Raw genomic sequence first — 16,857 nt, 5'->3', positions numbered from 1 at the left:
CGTGGCTTCTTGACCCGGTAAAAAGGAAGCACCACCTGCAGCACCTGGTAACTCCTGGGGCGCTGCGTGTTCCGCGCGTCCAGTTACAGTTCCCTCGCGTGATTCGTGGGGACTTACCCCGCCCCCCATGGTTCCCACCCCTTTCCTCCCAGGCCACACCCGCTGCGTCGGGCCTTGCTGGGGAAACACCTGTTTATTTTTTCGCATCCCTGGGATAGATCAAAACTGGAACGTTAAGGAGGATCTGTTACAAAATCGATACCTGCTCTTTAAAATAGAAACAAACCCAAACCTTTATAAGCTTTCGACGTGCAATTGGACACAGACGAACTCTCTTATTAAACACCACATTAATTCTGTCGTCTGTTTTAGTTGTAAGGACGGAAGGAACTGCACTGAAAGGTTTTGCTAATTATCAGAATTGCGCGAGAGAGGAGGTTTAATATGGAGGAATGATTAATTTTGGTCAAGTTGACCTTGTTTTAATAATGTACTTTTGTAAGAAATTGTTTTAGAGAGAGAGAGGAACACAGATTTGTTGGTCCACTTATTAATGCATTCGTTGTTGACTCTTGTATGTTCCCTGACCAGGGATCGAACCGGCAACCTGGGCGGATTAGAGCGATGCCGTAACCCACTGAGCTACCCAGCCAGGGCAATAATGCACTTATTCTTCTATATTTATTTTGGTTGTAGTCCGTGCACACAATCTTGTAAAACATTGATGAAATTTTAAAAACAGAATAGATGCTCTTTGACCTGGGTCTTTCCATTTCCATTTTTCTTCTTTAGTTGCTTGCCCAAAAGTAAGAACTGTTTGGGGTGTGCTTTCCTATTTCTTTTTCTTTATATATATTGACAGGTGTTTGCACATATAAAATATATTTGTGTTAAACTTTCACAAATGTATATTTTACAAAATGATGTATTGTACCTACTCAGCAACTTGACTTTTTGTGCTTAAAAATTGGTCTTAGAACTTTTTCTTTGTCATTCTGTAGAGATCTACCTTATTCTTTCGGCTTGCTCTGTAAATTCCATAGTATGTTAAGGTTCCATAGTATGTGAGATTCCGTAGATTGCTTACAGTTTTTCACTGTAAAGACACAGTGTTGCATAGAAAATCCTCCATGTGTTTGTGTGCCCATATGAGCATGTCTCAAGTAGTTACTAGTGAGATTATGTTGTTGTTGTTTTTAAATTGATGTTTAGAGAGAGAGGAAAGGAGGGAGGGAAGGAGGGAGGGGGAGAGAGAGAGGAGAGAGAGAGAGAGAGAGGTCGGATGAAACATGGGGGTTGGCTGCTGCTTGCACACCCCTTACCAGGGATTGAGCCACACCCTGGGCATGTGCCTGACTGGGAATTGAACCGCCAAAGTTTTGCAACGACACCTAACCGAGCCACACTGGCCAGGGTGTGAAATTACGTTTTCATGATTGTTGGTTAGGTGTATTTCCTCTTTAAGAAATGTCTCATTTCTATTGGGTTGTCTTTTTATAGGCATATAGTAGTGTTTTTATATATTCTGGATAGTAATCTTTTTGTCATTTATATATGTTTTAAATATTCATCTCCAACATAGTGCTTTTTAAAGTTGTTGTTTGTCTTGCCCGGCCAGTGTGGCTCAATTGGTTGAGTGTCATCCCATGCACCAAGAGGTTACCGGTTCGATTCCCGGTCAGGGTACATGCCAGGGTTCTGGGCTTAATCCCCAGTAGTGGGCGTGCAGGAGGCAGCCAATCCATCCGCAGGCTGACACTCTAGCCATGGAGCCAAACCAGTTAGGGCTAAATAAAAACATATTAAAAAAAAGAAAAGTTGTTGCTTGTCTTTAGCCATGTGGCATCTTTGTTGAACCAAAGCTTTAAATTTTGTTTAAATGTATCAATCTTTTACATGTGTATTTCCTATCCTGATGGTTTCATAAAGCCCATATTTATAAGCCTTTTGAGATTAATACAGGAGGTTTGGGGACAATAAATGAATTGGTGGGCTTTGAATTGTTTCTGGAGCCACAACTCTGGCCTGTAAAGACTTCATTTGTAAAATAAGGACAGCTGTGGTTTTTTGTTGTTGTTAATCCTCACCCGAGGATATTTTTTCCATTGATTTTTTAGGGAGAGTGGAAAAGAGAGGGGAAGACAGAGAGAAACATCTATGTGAGAGAAACACATCGATTGGTTGCCTCCTGCAGGAACACCTCCCCCCTCCCCCCTCTTCCGGGGCCTGGGCGGGGGAGGAGCTTGCAACCAAGGTATGTGCCCTTGACCAGAATCGAACATGGAACCCTTTGGTCCACAGGTCCACGCTCTATCCACTGAGCCAAACCGGCTAAGGCAAGGACTGCTGTTTTTAATATCTCAAGAGTTGGGTTGCCACCTAGATGATGGCAGAGGACTGACAACGCCATCATCCATTGTTGGAATGTTTCTTTCTCTCTGGATACATTTCATATTAGGCTCTGACATTAGCGTCCAATTTGGCCAAATTTCTGATAAAAATGTTTATTAAATCCTTTCAGATATCTTGTCAGGTTTCAGCTGGGACAAACAGCAGATATTTCTAGTGGCATTAAACAACCCATGGGCCTAAAAGAGGGTGCAAAGGTTACTACTTCCCAAGATCCAGAGTCATTCCCAAAATAGCAAAAAGCCATAGGTCTGGAGTTTGAGAGGAAGAGACTGAAATTTTATTTCCCTCTCTTATTGGCCTCAGGATGTTATCCATCTAGAAAAACTTTTGAGGGTTCTCCCTGGGTGTAAGAAATTCTAATTAATGCTCTGACGTTAGTCTTTGACCTAGCAGTAAAAATTACTTAAGAGCCCTGACCAGTGTGGCTCAGTGGCTGGATTTGTGAGCCTGATCCCCTGTAGGGGGAGTGTGAGAGGCAGCATATCGATATTTCTCTCCCTCTCCCTTCCTTTCTCTCTAAAAATCAATTAAAAATCTTTTTTTAAAAATTACTCAAGAAAGATTGCCTGTAACCTCAGGTAGTTTTATTTTTAAAAGGCAACTGTTCAAGAGTCCTTTCAGAGTGAAAAGGCAGTTCAGACAAGAGGATATTAGAATGAGTACTCAAGTAAAAGAGGATAGGATGAAGTCATGGAGGTAGTTAGTAGTCAACTCTGTCTTATGTTCTTTTTTGTTTTGTTTGTTTTTTAATCCCACCCAAGGATATTTTTCCATTGGTTTTTAGAGAGAGAGAGGAGGAGAGAGGGAAAGACAGAGAGAAATATTGATGTGAGAGAAACACATCGATTGGTTGCCTCCTGCATGAGCCCCAACCAGGGCCTGTGATAGAGAGGAGCCTGCAACCAAGGTACGTGCCCTTGACCGGAATCAAACCCAGGACCCTTCAGTCCTCAGGCTGATGCTCTATCCACTGAGCCAAACTGGCTAGTCTGTCTTATGTTTGTTTTTGTTTTTTTTAATCTTAGGTACCTGTTATCTTTCTAAATTTTTAAATGTTTGTATTGTTATTTTTAGAAAGAGAGAGAGAGGGATAGAGAGATAGAAACATCGATTGATTGCCTCCTGGACACCCTTACTGGGGATGAAGCCTGCAACTCAGGTATGTGCCCTGACGGGGAATCAAACCAGTGACCTCTTGGTTTATGGGTGGATGCTCAACCATTGAGCCACACTGGCTGGGCTTTAAAACAATTTTTTATTATCCCTTTAAATAAATCAGTGAAGCTACTTAGAAATTTTGAAACCTTTTTTGAGCTTTGCATGCTAATGAAAATAGGTATCTCATTTTGTTTGCTCAATTGGGGAACCCCTACTTTTAAATATACATTGACCCTTTGGGCATTTCAGTTTGCAACCTCCGCCTAAGCATCTTGGAATTCTCTCATGGTTCTATCCTAATTCTTTTGGAGGCCCCCAGTTCCTTTGTACTGCCCTAGCTTACCCTCAATATCCGAGTCTGTTTCAATGGAGAACTACTGAGATTTCTGGTGCAAGAAGATCCATGTTTTCTGAAGCCCATTTGCTTCGTTCCCCCACTACCTACACCTTGCAGAAAAGTAAAAAAAAAAAAATCTCTCCACTAACTTGTTAATGATTAGATTTTTATGGAAGCATAAATTTCCACTCAATTCTTGTTAGAGATTGAAGGTTTAAAGGGCAAACACCTTGAAGAAGGTCTATATCAGTAAGTGAAAGCCAGAGTCTAGCTTAATTCTGTTTTATTTTTTTTTATTATTTTTTAAAATATATTTTTATTGATTTCAGAGAGAAGGAGAGAAGGAGAGAAACATCAATGATGAGAAAGAATCATTGATCAGAAGCCTCCTGCACGACCCACACTGGGGATTGAGCCTGCAACCCAGGCTTGTTCCCTGACCAGGAATCAACCACTGAGCCACGCTGGCTGGACTAGCTTATTCTGTTTTGATATGATTTTATATGATTAAGAGAGCCCTAGGCAACTGGTAGAGGGCAGGAGGGTTTTCTTAGGAGAGAATGGAGATAGAGATGGAGTAGAGAATGTAAAAAAGTGAAAAAATTAAAATACAACTGCTTCATATGAAAATTTGTAACAATTTTTTTAGTTTGTGGGCACAGGATTGTAAATGGAACAATCCCCAAGTTTTAGTGGAAACTTTTTTCCATACAGGCTTAAATTCTGTGTGTAAATTTATTGTTACCATTTGTCTTGCAGATTGTGGGATTAGTGACATGCTTGCCTAAACAGCAGCAAAGTTGAAGATGTCTAGACACTTGGTGGCTTTGACAGTGACCACTCTCCTTGGTGCGGCAGTGGGGGCGTTTGTCCTGTGGAAAGGCATCCAGCGCCGGAGGAGTAGGAGCAGCCGTGGAACCTGGCAGCAGCAGCAGCAGCAGCAGCAAGCTCCAAGCAGGAGCGAGCTGCCCCCGCCAGAAGAGGACCAGCTGCCTTCCAGTGCCCCCAGAGCCTCATGGGAAGAGAGGATCCTGGAAGCAAAGGTGGTCACTGTGTCTCAGGAGGCAGAATGGGATCAAATTGAACCCTTGCTTAGGAGTGGGTTAGAAGATATTCCAGTACTTGGAATCGACTGTGAGTGGGTAAGTTAAAAAGCAAAAATAGGACAAATCATGTCTGCTTTTCCCACTAGAGGTCTTGAGTCATCAGGTAAAAGGTAAGATTAAAGATTAGCTTGTTCTCAACTTGCTGGTAAGTAGATTTTAGCAGAAGTTGCTTCTCTTCTCAGGATAAGGAAATGCTCATAATCATAGATTCTGAAGCCAGGCAGATCCATTTGAGTTCCATGTTCACCACTTATCATTCTGTGAACTTGGACATGCTACTTAAGTAAGTTCGAGCCCCAGTGTACTTTTTTGTAATAGGGATGTAATGGTATCTACCTCCCAGGGAATTTCTAAGGGTTCAGATAACCTCTATATAGGCTTTAGCACAATTTTAACATATAGTAAGTGATCATTGAATACTAGCTACTATTAATATTTTTAATAGTATTTTCATAAGGATGTCATGGAGAAGTTCATTAAGGAAGTCTATTAAATGGGAATTATTATACAAGTCAGAATTTTAAAAGATAACATTTAAAATTTGAAATATTGTTTACTCTAAGCCAGGTACTATGCTGTTTTATTTGATCATTTCATTTAGTTTAATTAGATTCTCTTAATAATTCTATGTAGAGAGATGCTATTACTATCCTCACTTTTATAGATAGGAAATTGGGGCATAAAAAGGATTAGTTACTTACCAGAGGCCACAAAACTGGTAACTAGCATTGGAGGCCAGGGCTTTCTTTACCATCTGGTTACTTTTACTAATGGCTATTAACTTTGGGGGAGTTGTTGCATGGTTATGATGATAATAATATGGCACACCTACTCTTCTGTCATTCTGATTCACAGAGTGAACTTTAATCTTGAAACAGAAGATATTACAAAAATATAAATAACTCAGAAGTATCATCTTACTAATTCAGTGTTATACCTTACCAAGAATCTCTGATACTTGTTTTCTGGATATCTAGAATACAGCCAGGAACCAGAAAATGTAATCAAAAGAAGCTTTAAGCAGAATAGTTGCCACAAAATCAGATCAGGGTTGGTAGGAGTGACTACTAGATGTCAGTACAATGATGACCAAGAAGAGAACACCTGACAGTGTGAGGAAAGTTTAGTAGTCACACAGGCCCTACACCTTAGCTACTGAGAGTATTTCTTTGTATCATCAATAGTAGTAATTTATACAAATGACCTTGGGCCACCAAGAAAGAATTGGAGGCCCTGGCTGGATAGCTTGGTTGGTAAGAGCATTATTCCAATACACCAAGGTTGTGAGTTCGATTCCCTGGTCAGGGCACATACAAGAATCAACCAATGAATGCATAAATAAGTGGAACAACAAATTGATGTTTCTCTCTCCTTTCCTCTCTCTCTAAAAAATTAATAAATAAGAAAAAGACAGAATTAGGCACTTTTAGTTTATTTTATATAAGAAATGATATCCTTTTAGAAATATTTACACCAACAACAGTAGAAGAAAACATTAGTAAACAGTGAGCTTTAGTAGATTAGAAAAATTCACATTTGCCAAATACCTTGATTATTCTAACTAAATGAAGTATAAGCACAGCAACAACCGAGTATTCTGAAGTGAATAGTTACTAACAGCAATTGACTTAATAATAATAGGGTTTAATTATAGCAGAGGCATGGAAAAGTTAAAGTGGCAAATAATCCAAAACCCACTTCATTTGTGCTTTTGATATGTATTAATTTCATGCTTGATGCCACCTCTCCCTTGAGGAGTGATTGCATTTCTCCAATTGCTGCCACAGAAAAACTTTATGAAAAAGTCATCCATCCTTGTTCACCTTTCTTCCATTTCTATTTCCCTTTCTCTTTCATTTACTTTCGTGTTTAGTTACTATTTTTGCTCTTGTTTTACAGTCAGTAGTTGTTTAGATTTACCAAATAATTCACCTTTTTTTAGTTTGTCTTTTTAAAAAATTTATTGATTTGAGAGTGAGTGAGAGAGAGAGAGAGAGAAAGAGAAACAGAAACATTGATTTGTTGTTCCACTTATTTAGGCATTCATTGGTTGATTCTTGTATGTGCCCTTACCGGGAATCCAATCCACAACCTTGGTGTATCACAATGCTCTAACTTACTCAGCCAGGGCCTAGTTTGTCTTTATACCTCAGACCTTTTTTTTAGGGTCATTTTCTTTAAGGTCATACTTTAGAAGTTCATTTTTTGAGGTCTCATTGATAATAAAGATTGTTTTGAAAATGTCTTTATTTTGCTCTTGATCTTGAAGATATTTTCACTGGATCTAAAATTTTAGTTTGGCAGTTTATCATCATTTTTACCATTTATAGTTTTTTTGTTTTTTTGTTTTTTTAAATGTATTTTATTGATTTTTTACCGAGAGGAAGAGAGAGGGATAGAGAGTTAGAAACATCGATCAGCTGCCTCTTGCACACCCCCTACTGGGGATGTGCCCGCAACCAAGGTACATGCCCTTGACCGGAATCGAACCTGGGACCTTTCAGTCCGCAGGCCGACGCTCTATCCACTGAGCCAAACCGGTTTCGGCTTACCATTTATAGTTTTTCATTGTATTCTGGCTTCTATTATTGCTCTTGAAAATCACTGCTAGTCTACATGTTGATTCTTTATAGGTAATCTAATTTTTTGTAGCTCCTTTTAAGGTCTTCTCTTTGAGTTTGTGGTTCTAAAAATTCATTATGATGAGACTAGGTGTTTTCTTTCTGAATTTCCAGCTTGGGATTCAGAGAGAGATGAGGATTGGTATATTTTATCAGTTTTTAAATTCTCTTTGAAGATTGTCTTTACTCTGTTTTCTTCTCCTTTTTCTTCTCCCCCTCCTTGGCCTCCCCTTCTTTCTCTTCTTCCTCTCCCTCCCCCTTCCTCTTTCTTGCTGGAATTGGATCAGCTACATTATCAACATTTTAAAAAAATGTTTTATTGATTTCTAGAGAGAGAGGAAGGGAGAGGGATAGAAAGATAGAAACATTAATGAGATTAGAGAGAAACACCATTGATGGGCTGCCTTCTGCACGCCCCTTACTGGGGATCGAGCCCACAACCTAGACATGTGCCCTGACTGGGAATCGAACCAGTTACTTCTTAGTTCAAAGGCTGATGCTCAACCACTGAACCATACCGGCCAGGCTACATTCTCAACTTTTTATGCTAACCTACATGTCTGGTAATCACTTTTACATTTAATGTATCTTAATCTCTGGATTTATTCTACACAATTTCTTTGGGTCTTTTTCACATTTCCCTTTTTTTTTTCTTTAGCTTTGTCTAATCTGCTGTTTAACTTGCTCCCTGAGTCTTTTTAAACCTTTTTTATTGTGAAATAAAGCATCAAGAAAAGTGCCTGACACAAAAATAACAGCGAAATGATTTATCTAAAGAGAGCAGTTGTGTATCTAGAAACTAGGTCAGGAAACAAAATTGCTAGTACCCCAGAACCTCCCCTTGTGACCTCTTATAATCATTATACCCTCCCTCCCCTCTAAGGTTACCCTGATTTCATAGTATTTACTTCCTTGTTTTTCTTTATACTTTTACTACTCAAGCATGCACTGTAATTTAATTTTGCCTTCTTTTTAAATTTAACGTAACTGAAATAATCAAGTATGTATTCTTTTCGTGTCTGGTATCTTTTGTTCACCCTTTCGTTTGTGAGATTTACCTATGTTGTGTGTGACTGTGACTCATTGCCATATATATAATAGTCCATTGTATAAATATATCATTATTTCTTCATCCATCCTAACATTAATGAACATTCGGGTTGTTTACCATTTGGGACTCTTACAAAGAATGCTGCATTCTGTATTATTGGGCATGTTTATCTGTGAGTGGAGTCCTGGGTCATAGAGTTTGTATTTATACAGTTTTTATAGATAATGCCAAATGGTTTATATGTTAGTTTGAACTAATTCACCCTCAGTAGTGTATGAGTATACTCATTGTTTCCAACTGTTTTTGGTGTTTTTTGTTTTTTAGAAACATTGTTGTTCTGCTTATTTATGCATTCATTGGTTGATTCTTGTATGTGCCCTCTCTGGGGAGATCAAACCTGCAACCTTGGTGTATCTGCATAATAGTCTAACCAACTTAGCTACCCAGCAGGGCCTGGTCCAGGCACGTACAGAAGGCAACCAATTGATATTTCTCCTGCAGATCGATGTCTCTCTCTCACCCCTCCCCCTCGCTTCCTCTCTCAAAGCATGTCTTAGAGTGTCGTCCCATACACCAAAAGGTTGTGGGTTCCATTCCTGGTCAGGGCACATATCTAGGTTGTGGGTTCGATCCCCAGTCAGGGCCATATCAGGAGGCAACTGATTGATGTTTCTCTCTCACAACGATGTGCCTCTCTCTCTCTCTCCCCCCACCTTCTTCTCTCTCTAAAATCAATAAATACAGCCTTGGATGAGGATTTTTTAAAAAGTTATGCTGGCCTCATATGAGCTAGGGCTGTTCCTTATTTTTGTGTTCTTTGGAAGAGTTTATGTAAGATTATCATTTTCTTTTCCTTAAATGTTTGATTAGAATCTACTAGTGAAGCCATCTGGAGTTTTCTTTTAAGGGAAGTTTTTGGATTAGGGATATACTTTTTTAAAATAGTTTCAGGCTATTCATGTTTTTTATTTATTCATGTCTGTTTTGATAAATTATATTTTTCATCTAAATCTGTCTTATCAAAATTTTCAATTGCATGCATAAACTTGTTTATAATATCCTCCGACAGTTTTTTTCCCCCCCCTGTCTGATGGATACGTAGGGATGGCTTCTTTTTCATTTTTTACATTCTTGCTTATTTGTGCTTCTCTCTTTTTTTCTTGATTACTCTTTCCATGAGTTTATCTATTTTATTGGTCTTTTCAAAGAACCAACTTCTGGCTTTGTTGATCTTCTTTATTGTATATGTTCTATTTCATTGATTTCTACTCTTTCTCTGTTATTTCTTTTCTTCTAGTCTCTTGGGCATAATTTGCTGTACGCTAATTTATTCTTCATCCTACTTTAATGACATCCTATCATGATGTCCACTGAAACTGGTCAAGTTGGTGGCTTTCTTGTTTTCTGATCTACCATAGTGGACACTTATTTGGACTCATATTATTCTAGTTTTCAAAAACATCTGCACAATTCCTACTCAAGACAGTCTCTTCTTAGCTTTCATACCTTCTCACTTTCCTGTTTCCTATCTTACTGTTCTTTCCTCTTTTTCCTTTTCTTACCCCTCTTCTACCTGACATCTAAAGACAGATGGCTCAGGCTTGGTCTCTTCTCTCTACCCCAGGGATAGCAAACTCAGATGCCTACAAGCTCCAGATAGGACATGCAAATGAATGATGTAGAGTGATTATATTTTGAATGCATTGGAATATTCTTAAATTTCAAAAAAATATGTTTCCTCCCCTTTTTTTCTTTAAACACAAGGCCTCTATGGTCTATCTTTCATTTTCCTAGTTTTGAGAGAGACATGGACCCTGAGAAATACCTCTTTGTATTAGAAAAACAGTGGTATACAAAAATAATGATAAATGGAAGATGACAGTTGGCTTCAGTGTTGAGAAGACATGGTGAAGCTGCTATGCAGTTCAAGCCAAGTGTTGCCAGATCATTCAGTTCTTTTTTTTTTTTTAAATATATTTTATTGATTTTTTACAGAGAGGAAGGGAGAGGGACAGAGAGCCAGAAACATCGATGAGAGAGAATCATCGACCAGCTGCCTCCTGCACACCCCCCAACAGGGATGTGCCCGCAGCCAATGTACATGCCCTTGACCGGAATCGAACCTGGGACCTTTCAGTCCGCAGACCGACGCTCTATCCATTGAGCCAAACCGGTTTCGGCTCATTCAGTTCTTTAAAGAGAAACTTGGAATATAGATTTTTTTAAAATGTAAACTCTACTAATTTTAACTTCTGGCACAAGTTTTTAAACAGGTGGAGACAAAAAAATGAAACATGTCTGTGTGTCAGCAGTTGAGTCCATGGACCACTAATTTGGTCCTCTAATCTACATTATTTTTCTAAGTGATGTCATCTAATGTTTAGGAGAACTGGTTATTTAATTTCTTTAAATTATAGTTGGCATACAATATTATATTAGTTTTATGTGTACAACAGTGCTCCAGTACTTACGCACCTTACAATGTCATCATGCAAAGTTATGGTATTATTGGCTATATTCTCTGTGCTGTACACTCCATCTCTGTAGCTTATTTAATTTATAACTGGAATTTTTTGCCCTTATTTTCCTTCACCTTTTTCATCCATCCTCCCACCCCTCTTGCCTCAGGCAACCATCAATTTGTTCACTGAATCTGCGAGTCTGTTTTTGTTTTATTTATTTTTTGTTTAAATTCCACATGAAGTGAAATCACATAGTATTTGTCTTTCTCTGACTGACTTTATTTCACTTGGCATAATATCCTCTAGGTCCATCCCATGTTGTCACAAATGGCAAGATTTCATTCTTTTTTTATTACTGAATACATTCCATTGTATATGTGTGTGTGTATGTGACACACACATATCACATATTTATTTATTTATTTAAATATGTTTTTATTTATTTTAGAGATCAAGGGAGAGGGAGATAGAAACATCAATGCATTAACATCGATCTGCTGTCTCTTGCCTGCCCCCTACTGGGTATCAAGCCCACAACTGGGGCATGAGCCCTTGACCAGAATCGAACCCGGGATCCTTGAGTCCACAGGCCGACACTTTATCCACTGAGCCAAACCAGCTAGGGCTGGGTTTATTTATTTTTATTTAAAAAATATATTTTTATTGACTTCAGAGAGGAAGGGAGAGGGAAAGAGAGATAGAAACATCAATGATGAGAGAGAATCATTGATCAGCTGACTTCTGCATGCCCCACACTGGGGATCGAGCCCACAACCCTGACCGGTTCATAGGTTGATGCTCAAACTCTGAGCCACGCTGGCCAGGCTTATTTCTTTTTTAATCCTCACCCAAGGATATGTTTCTATTGAGAGAGAGACAGACAGAGAGAGACAGAGACAGACATTGATTGGTTGTCTCCCATACTCGCCCCGACCAGAGATGGAACCTGCTACCTATGGATGTGCAGGAATTGAACCTGAAATCTTATTGGTGTATGGGATGACACTCCAATCAACTGAGCCACCCAGCCAGGGCCATATATCACATCTTTAAATATTCATCTACCAAGACACTCATCATAAGCAAGACTACTGCTTTGATATCTTGGCTGTTGTAAATAATGCTGCAATGAACAAAGTGATACAAATATCTTTTCGAATTAGTGTTTTTATTTCCTTTGGATAAATACACAGAAGTGGAATTGCTGGGTTATCTGGTAGTTCTGTTTTTAATTTTTTTGTGATCTCATCTAATTTTATAGTTTTAAATATAATAGGCTGATAATGTTGAAAAGTAGAACTCCAAACTTTTATAGCCACCTGTCTACTTCACATCATCCCTTTAATGTCTAATAGTCATCTCAAATTTAACATGTTCCTAACAGAATTTTTTATTTTTCTTCCAAAACCTATATTATCCCTAGTCTTCTCCACCTTTAAGATTAAAATCAGGGATACAGCCTCCCCTTAAGGGTTGTTCAACAGAAGTGATATAATTGAAAGTCAAGACACAAACAGGCAGTTATAGTATGTTATGTTTCTTTAATGGACAAATACACTGATATTCAAAGAAATGGTTATAGAAACCAGGAAATAACATAGCATGCTACCAGATAGAGGCATGGGTTTCCAGATCCCTCTGAGTTACCTATGATGATGTATAATTATGGCTAAATCACCTGTACAAAATGAGGATGCTGCCATGTTTTAGAAGCACTATTTTGCCTTTCTCCTGGGGATGTGGGGATGGAGATGTTAAATATGTTTCTGGTCCCTGACTCATGCCTGATTTAAAAAAAAATTATCTCTATTATTATTGAAAGTATTACAGATGTCCCTCCTTTTTCCCCATTGACCTGCTCTAGCCCACACCCACCCCCCTCATGCCTGGTTTTTTTCTGGAATCTCTAGCTACAGACTTCCTTGCTTATTTACAGGTACAAATAATTGGTGTAATAAATATTGATTGAAGTGAAGGTCATTTTCCCAAGAGCATCCTTCTGTAGGCCCAACCTTCGGACTTGCCCGAGGTCCACTGTTTTTTCTAACTATTACACTTCCCTTCCCATTTAGGAGGTATTACCAGTGCTATCTCTAAAACAGATTATGCATCCATCTGCTCTGTATTTTCCTCTAATTCCTCCCTAGTCTAAGCCTCAAGAATCTCTCATCTGGATCTTTGCAGTAACCTCCTGACTGGCCCACCCTGCTTGGACTTTTGTATTCTTACAATCCCTTCTCCATACAGTAACCAAAGTGATATTTTAAAAATGCAAATCAGATCATGTCAGCCCTCTGCTTAAAACCTTTCTGTAGCTTCAAATAAAACTAAGATGTCTTAATTACTTATACGCCCTTAAGGATTTATATGCTCTGGCCTCTCTCAACATCTGAAATTTTCTCCTAGTCGCTTCCCATCCTCCTCATTACTTTCCAGCCTCATTGGGCATTCATTTGATCGCTTGAACAGAACAGTCTCATTCCTGTCTCAAAGTCATGGTTTAAATTGAACTGGTATATGAATGCCACAGGCTAGAGGTGCTCATTAGGTAACCTGTTCAAGCCCAGAACATGGTATCAGATCCTTCATTACTCTCTGCTGCCATCGTGGGGCCACTTAAAGAATCACTGGCTTTTCTATAAATATATCAGCTCTGGACTTTTAAGAATTTTGCATAAAGGTTAGAATAATTCCACAGGTGTTCGTTATATTATTTATGCTTTCTAAATTACATACAAGTCATATCATTTTGATGTATCGCAATATATAAAAACATAATAGAGACAATAAAATATAAAAATTAAAACAATATTCCATAGCATATAATCACAAATACGTTAAAACTACAAGTATTTTTAGATGCAAAGAAAAAAGTCTGGAAAAAATATCAGAATGTTAACAATGGTTATTTCTGGGTTGTGGAGTTTGGATATGTTTTTTATTTTTGTATAATTGTATGTTTTTGGCAATAAATATGCAGTGCTTTATTTTAAAAAAGAAAAGAAAAAGAATCCTGAAGCTAAAATGGATTATCCACTGGCCCTCAGGAAAGAGGATTCTAAACCAGTATTCTCTAAGTGAGTTACTGAAATATGGAAAAAAGTGTTAGAAATTTTTTCTGTAATGATTGATGCCATCATTCATTTAAAATTGTTACTTTTGTGTATATGTAATAATGTAACACATTAGTATATTACTACATGTATATAATTATAAATACCTATGCATATATGTTGTGTATGTCCCAAACTTTTTTTTTAAAGCCTTACCTGAGGATATTTTTTGTATTGATTTTCAGAGAGAGTGGAAGGGAGAGGGGGGGGAAGAGAGAGGAGAGAGAGAGGAGAGATAGAGAAAGAGAAGGAAGGAAGGAAGGAAGGAAGGAAGGAAGGAAGGAAGGAAGGAAGGAAGGAAGGAAGGAAGAGGGAAAGAGGGAGGGAGGGAGGAAGGAAGGAAAAAGAAAAGGAAGGAAGGAAGGAAGGAAGAAAGAAAGACATCGATTGGTTGGTTGCCTCCTGCACACACCCTGACCAACTAGGGCTAGGAATCGAACCTGAAACTCAGGTATCTTTGATGGGGAATCAAATCCTTCAGTGCTCGGGCTTTCACTCTAACCACCAGCCAGGGCTCAAATATTAAAAAAAATTTTTTTTAATATATATTTTTATTGATTTCAGAGATGTAGGGAGAGGGAAAGAGATAGAATCAATGATGAGAGAGAAACATTGATTGGCTGCCTCTTACACACCCCCTACTGGGGATCAAGCACAGAACCCGGGCATGTGCCCTTGACCGGATTTGAACCTGGGACCCTTCAGCCTGCAGGCCAACACTCTATCCACTGAGCCAAACCAGCTGTTTGCCTCCTACACACCCCCTACTACAGACTGAGCCTGCAATCTGAGCAGGTGTCCTGACCAGGAATTGAACTGTGAGGTCGATGCTCAACCACTGAGCCAAACTGGCCAGGCTCAAATATTTTTTATGAGTTGACCAATAAAAAAAAAAAAAATCAGAGACCACCAAATTAAATAATACTAATAAAATTAAAATATGTCATGTCTTTTCTCATTAAGGGTTTCATTGTTTTTCATGAGTAATAAGTGATATTGAGACAAGATGTTAGAAAGCAAAAGGGTATGAGAAATAAAAACTAGATCTTTTGTTACTTAAGCCATATTGACTCTGCTAGAGGCATTATTTTTCCAATTATGCACTTAGTATAAATTGCATACCTATTGGAATCATAAACATTTGGATTCCCAGTAGGAAAACCCTAATTGTAATATATTGGATCTTAAGCACAATCCAGAAACAGTATTAAAAAGACAAGAACTTGTCTGTCTGTCCACCTAGATACTTATTTACTAAACTAGTGGCCCGATGCACAAATGAAGATTCGTGCAAGAATGGGCCTTCCTCCCCCTCCCCCCGCCCCCGGCACCTTCCTTCGCTCTGGCCGGAGCAGTCTTTCCGCTCCAGCCCTGAACCACCTTTCTGCCTTCCCACGCTGCTCAGCGGCCCTGAGTGGCTGGGATGGTGTGGAATGCCTGCGTCGTCGCCATGGTGACAATGCAAGCATCCCCCGCCCCACCCCCAGCTGCTCAGTGCCTGCGTATGCAAACTAAGTCGCCATCTTTGTTGGGTTAATTTGCATACTCCTGATTGGCTGGTGGAAGGTACGGTCAATTAGCATGTTACTCTTTTATTAGGTAGATGTATTTTAGAAAGGGGAACCTGATGAAAAAGATGTGCAGAGATGCAGCTTTAGGAATTTGCAGTGAGTATTGTGTCAAATTAGCAGGCTAAGTATTAGAAGAAGAGATTTGTGGCTTTTTCATAGAAAGAGCTGGTATTACAGAGGAAATGAATTACTCAAAAAAGGCAATTTGGCCACATCCAGATGAATTATTATGGAACAGAACTCAATAGTCAATTTCTTGTAGTCTTTTTTTACCTTGTCTGAGCCCCAAGAAATAGGCACATTAAAGATCAATCTGGCATGCTTTCATTTGAGGATATGGAAATATCCCTCATCGATAAATCAGTGCCTAAGCAGGGAAATCCTAAGGCTTTATGAGTTAAGCCATGGTTTTACTTAGCATTGAAGTTCAAGTTGAGGGCTTAAGGCCCTACTGAATTTTGTTTTTAACAACAATTCTTTGTGATCCTGATTGCTTCTTTGTGATACTGGTCATCTCAACAATGACATATCCTTCCCTTGATTATTTGTAACACTTTGGTTATTTACCATGCAGTTTCTAGGGTGTGAGCTGTATAGTACTCTACCTGAAAGGTTGTAATCCTTAAGGCAGGTTCCATCTCTTGTTAACTTTATATCCACAGTGGCACCTGGTGCAATGCCTTGCATACTGTTACTGTAGTAGTAAGAGAGTAGCATTGCTTAGAGCAGGGTTCTCCACTGGTAACATTTTGGGGAGATGATTCTTTGTTGTGAGGGGCTATCCTGTACATTGTAGGGTGTTTAGCAGCATTCTGGCCTCTAACTAGTGGAAACCAGTGCACTCTCTCCCAAGTTGTGACAAACAACAATTTCTCCAGATATTGCCAAAAGTCCTGGGTGGGGTGTGTAGGTGCAAAATCAATGCTGGTTGAGAACTACTGTTCTAGAGATAGGGAAGTTTAGTTTCTAGCCCTGACTTTGCCATTCTCTTTCCATGATTAAGCAAACTGCTTTACCCTAGGCCTT

At 38.9% G+C, this 16,857-nt stretch overlaps 1 protein-coding gene across 3 annotated transcripts in view; it reads left to right on the top strand.

Moving 5' to 3' along the window:
- Nucleotides 1-16,857, top strand: part of EXD2 (exonuclease 3'-5' domain containing 2) — a 70,081-nt gene that overhangs the window by 30,513 nt on the left and 22,711 nt on the right. For all 3 annotated transcript variants that reach the window (XM_028141509.2, XM_008138913.3, XM_054715962.1), the window contains exon 2: nt 4,667-5,049. In XM_028141509.2, the coding sequence (XP_027997310.2) occupies nt 4,714-5,049 (336 nt within the window). In that variant the 5' untranslated portion in view covers nt 4,667-4,713. The remainder of the gene's footprint in view (nt 1-4,666; nt 5,050-16,857) is intronic.

The sequence above is a fragment of the Eptesicus fuscus genome, chromosome 5 (assembly GCF_027574615.1).
Source record: "Eptesicus fuscus isolate TK198812 chromosome 5, DD_ASM_mEF_20220401, whole genome shotgun sequence".
In the NCBI taxonomy this organism is placed as follows: Eukaryota; Metazoa; Chordata; class Mammalia; order Chiroptera; family Vespertilionidae; genus Eptesicus; species Eptesicus fuscus.
This window is presented reverse-complemented; position numbering and strand designations above follow the sequence as displayed.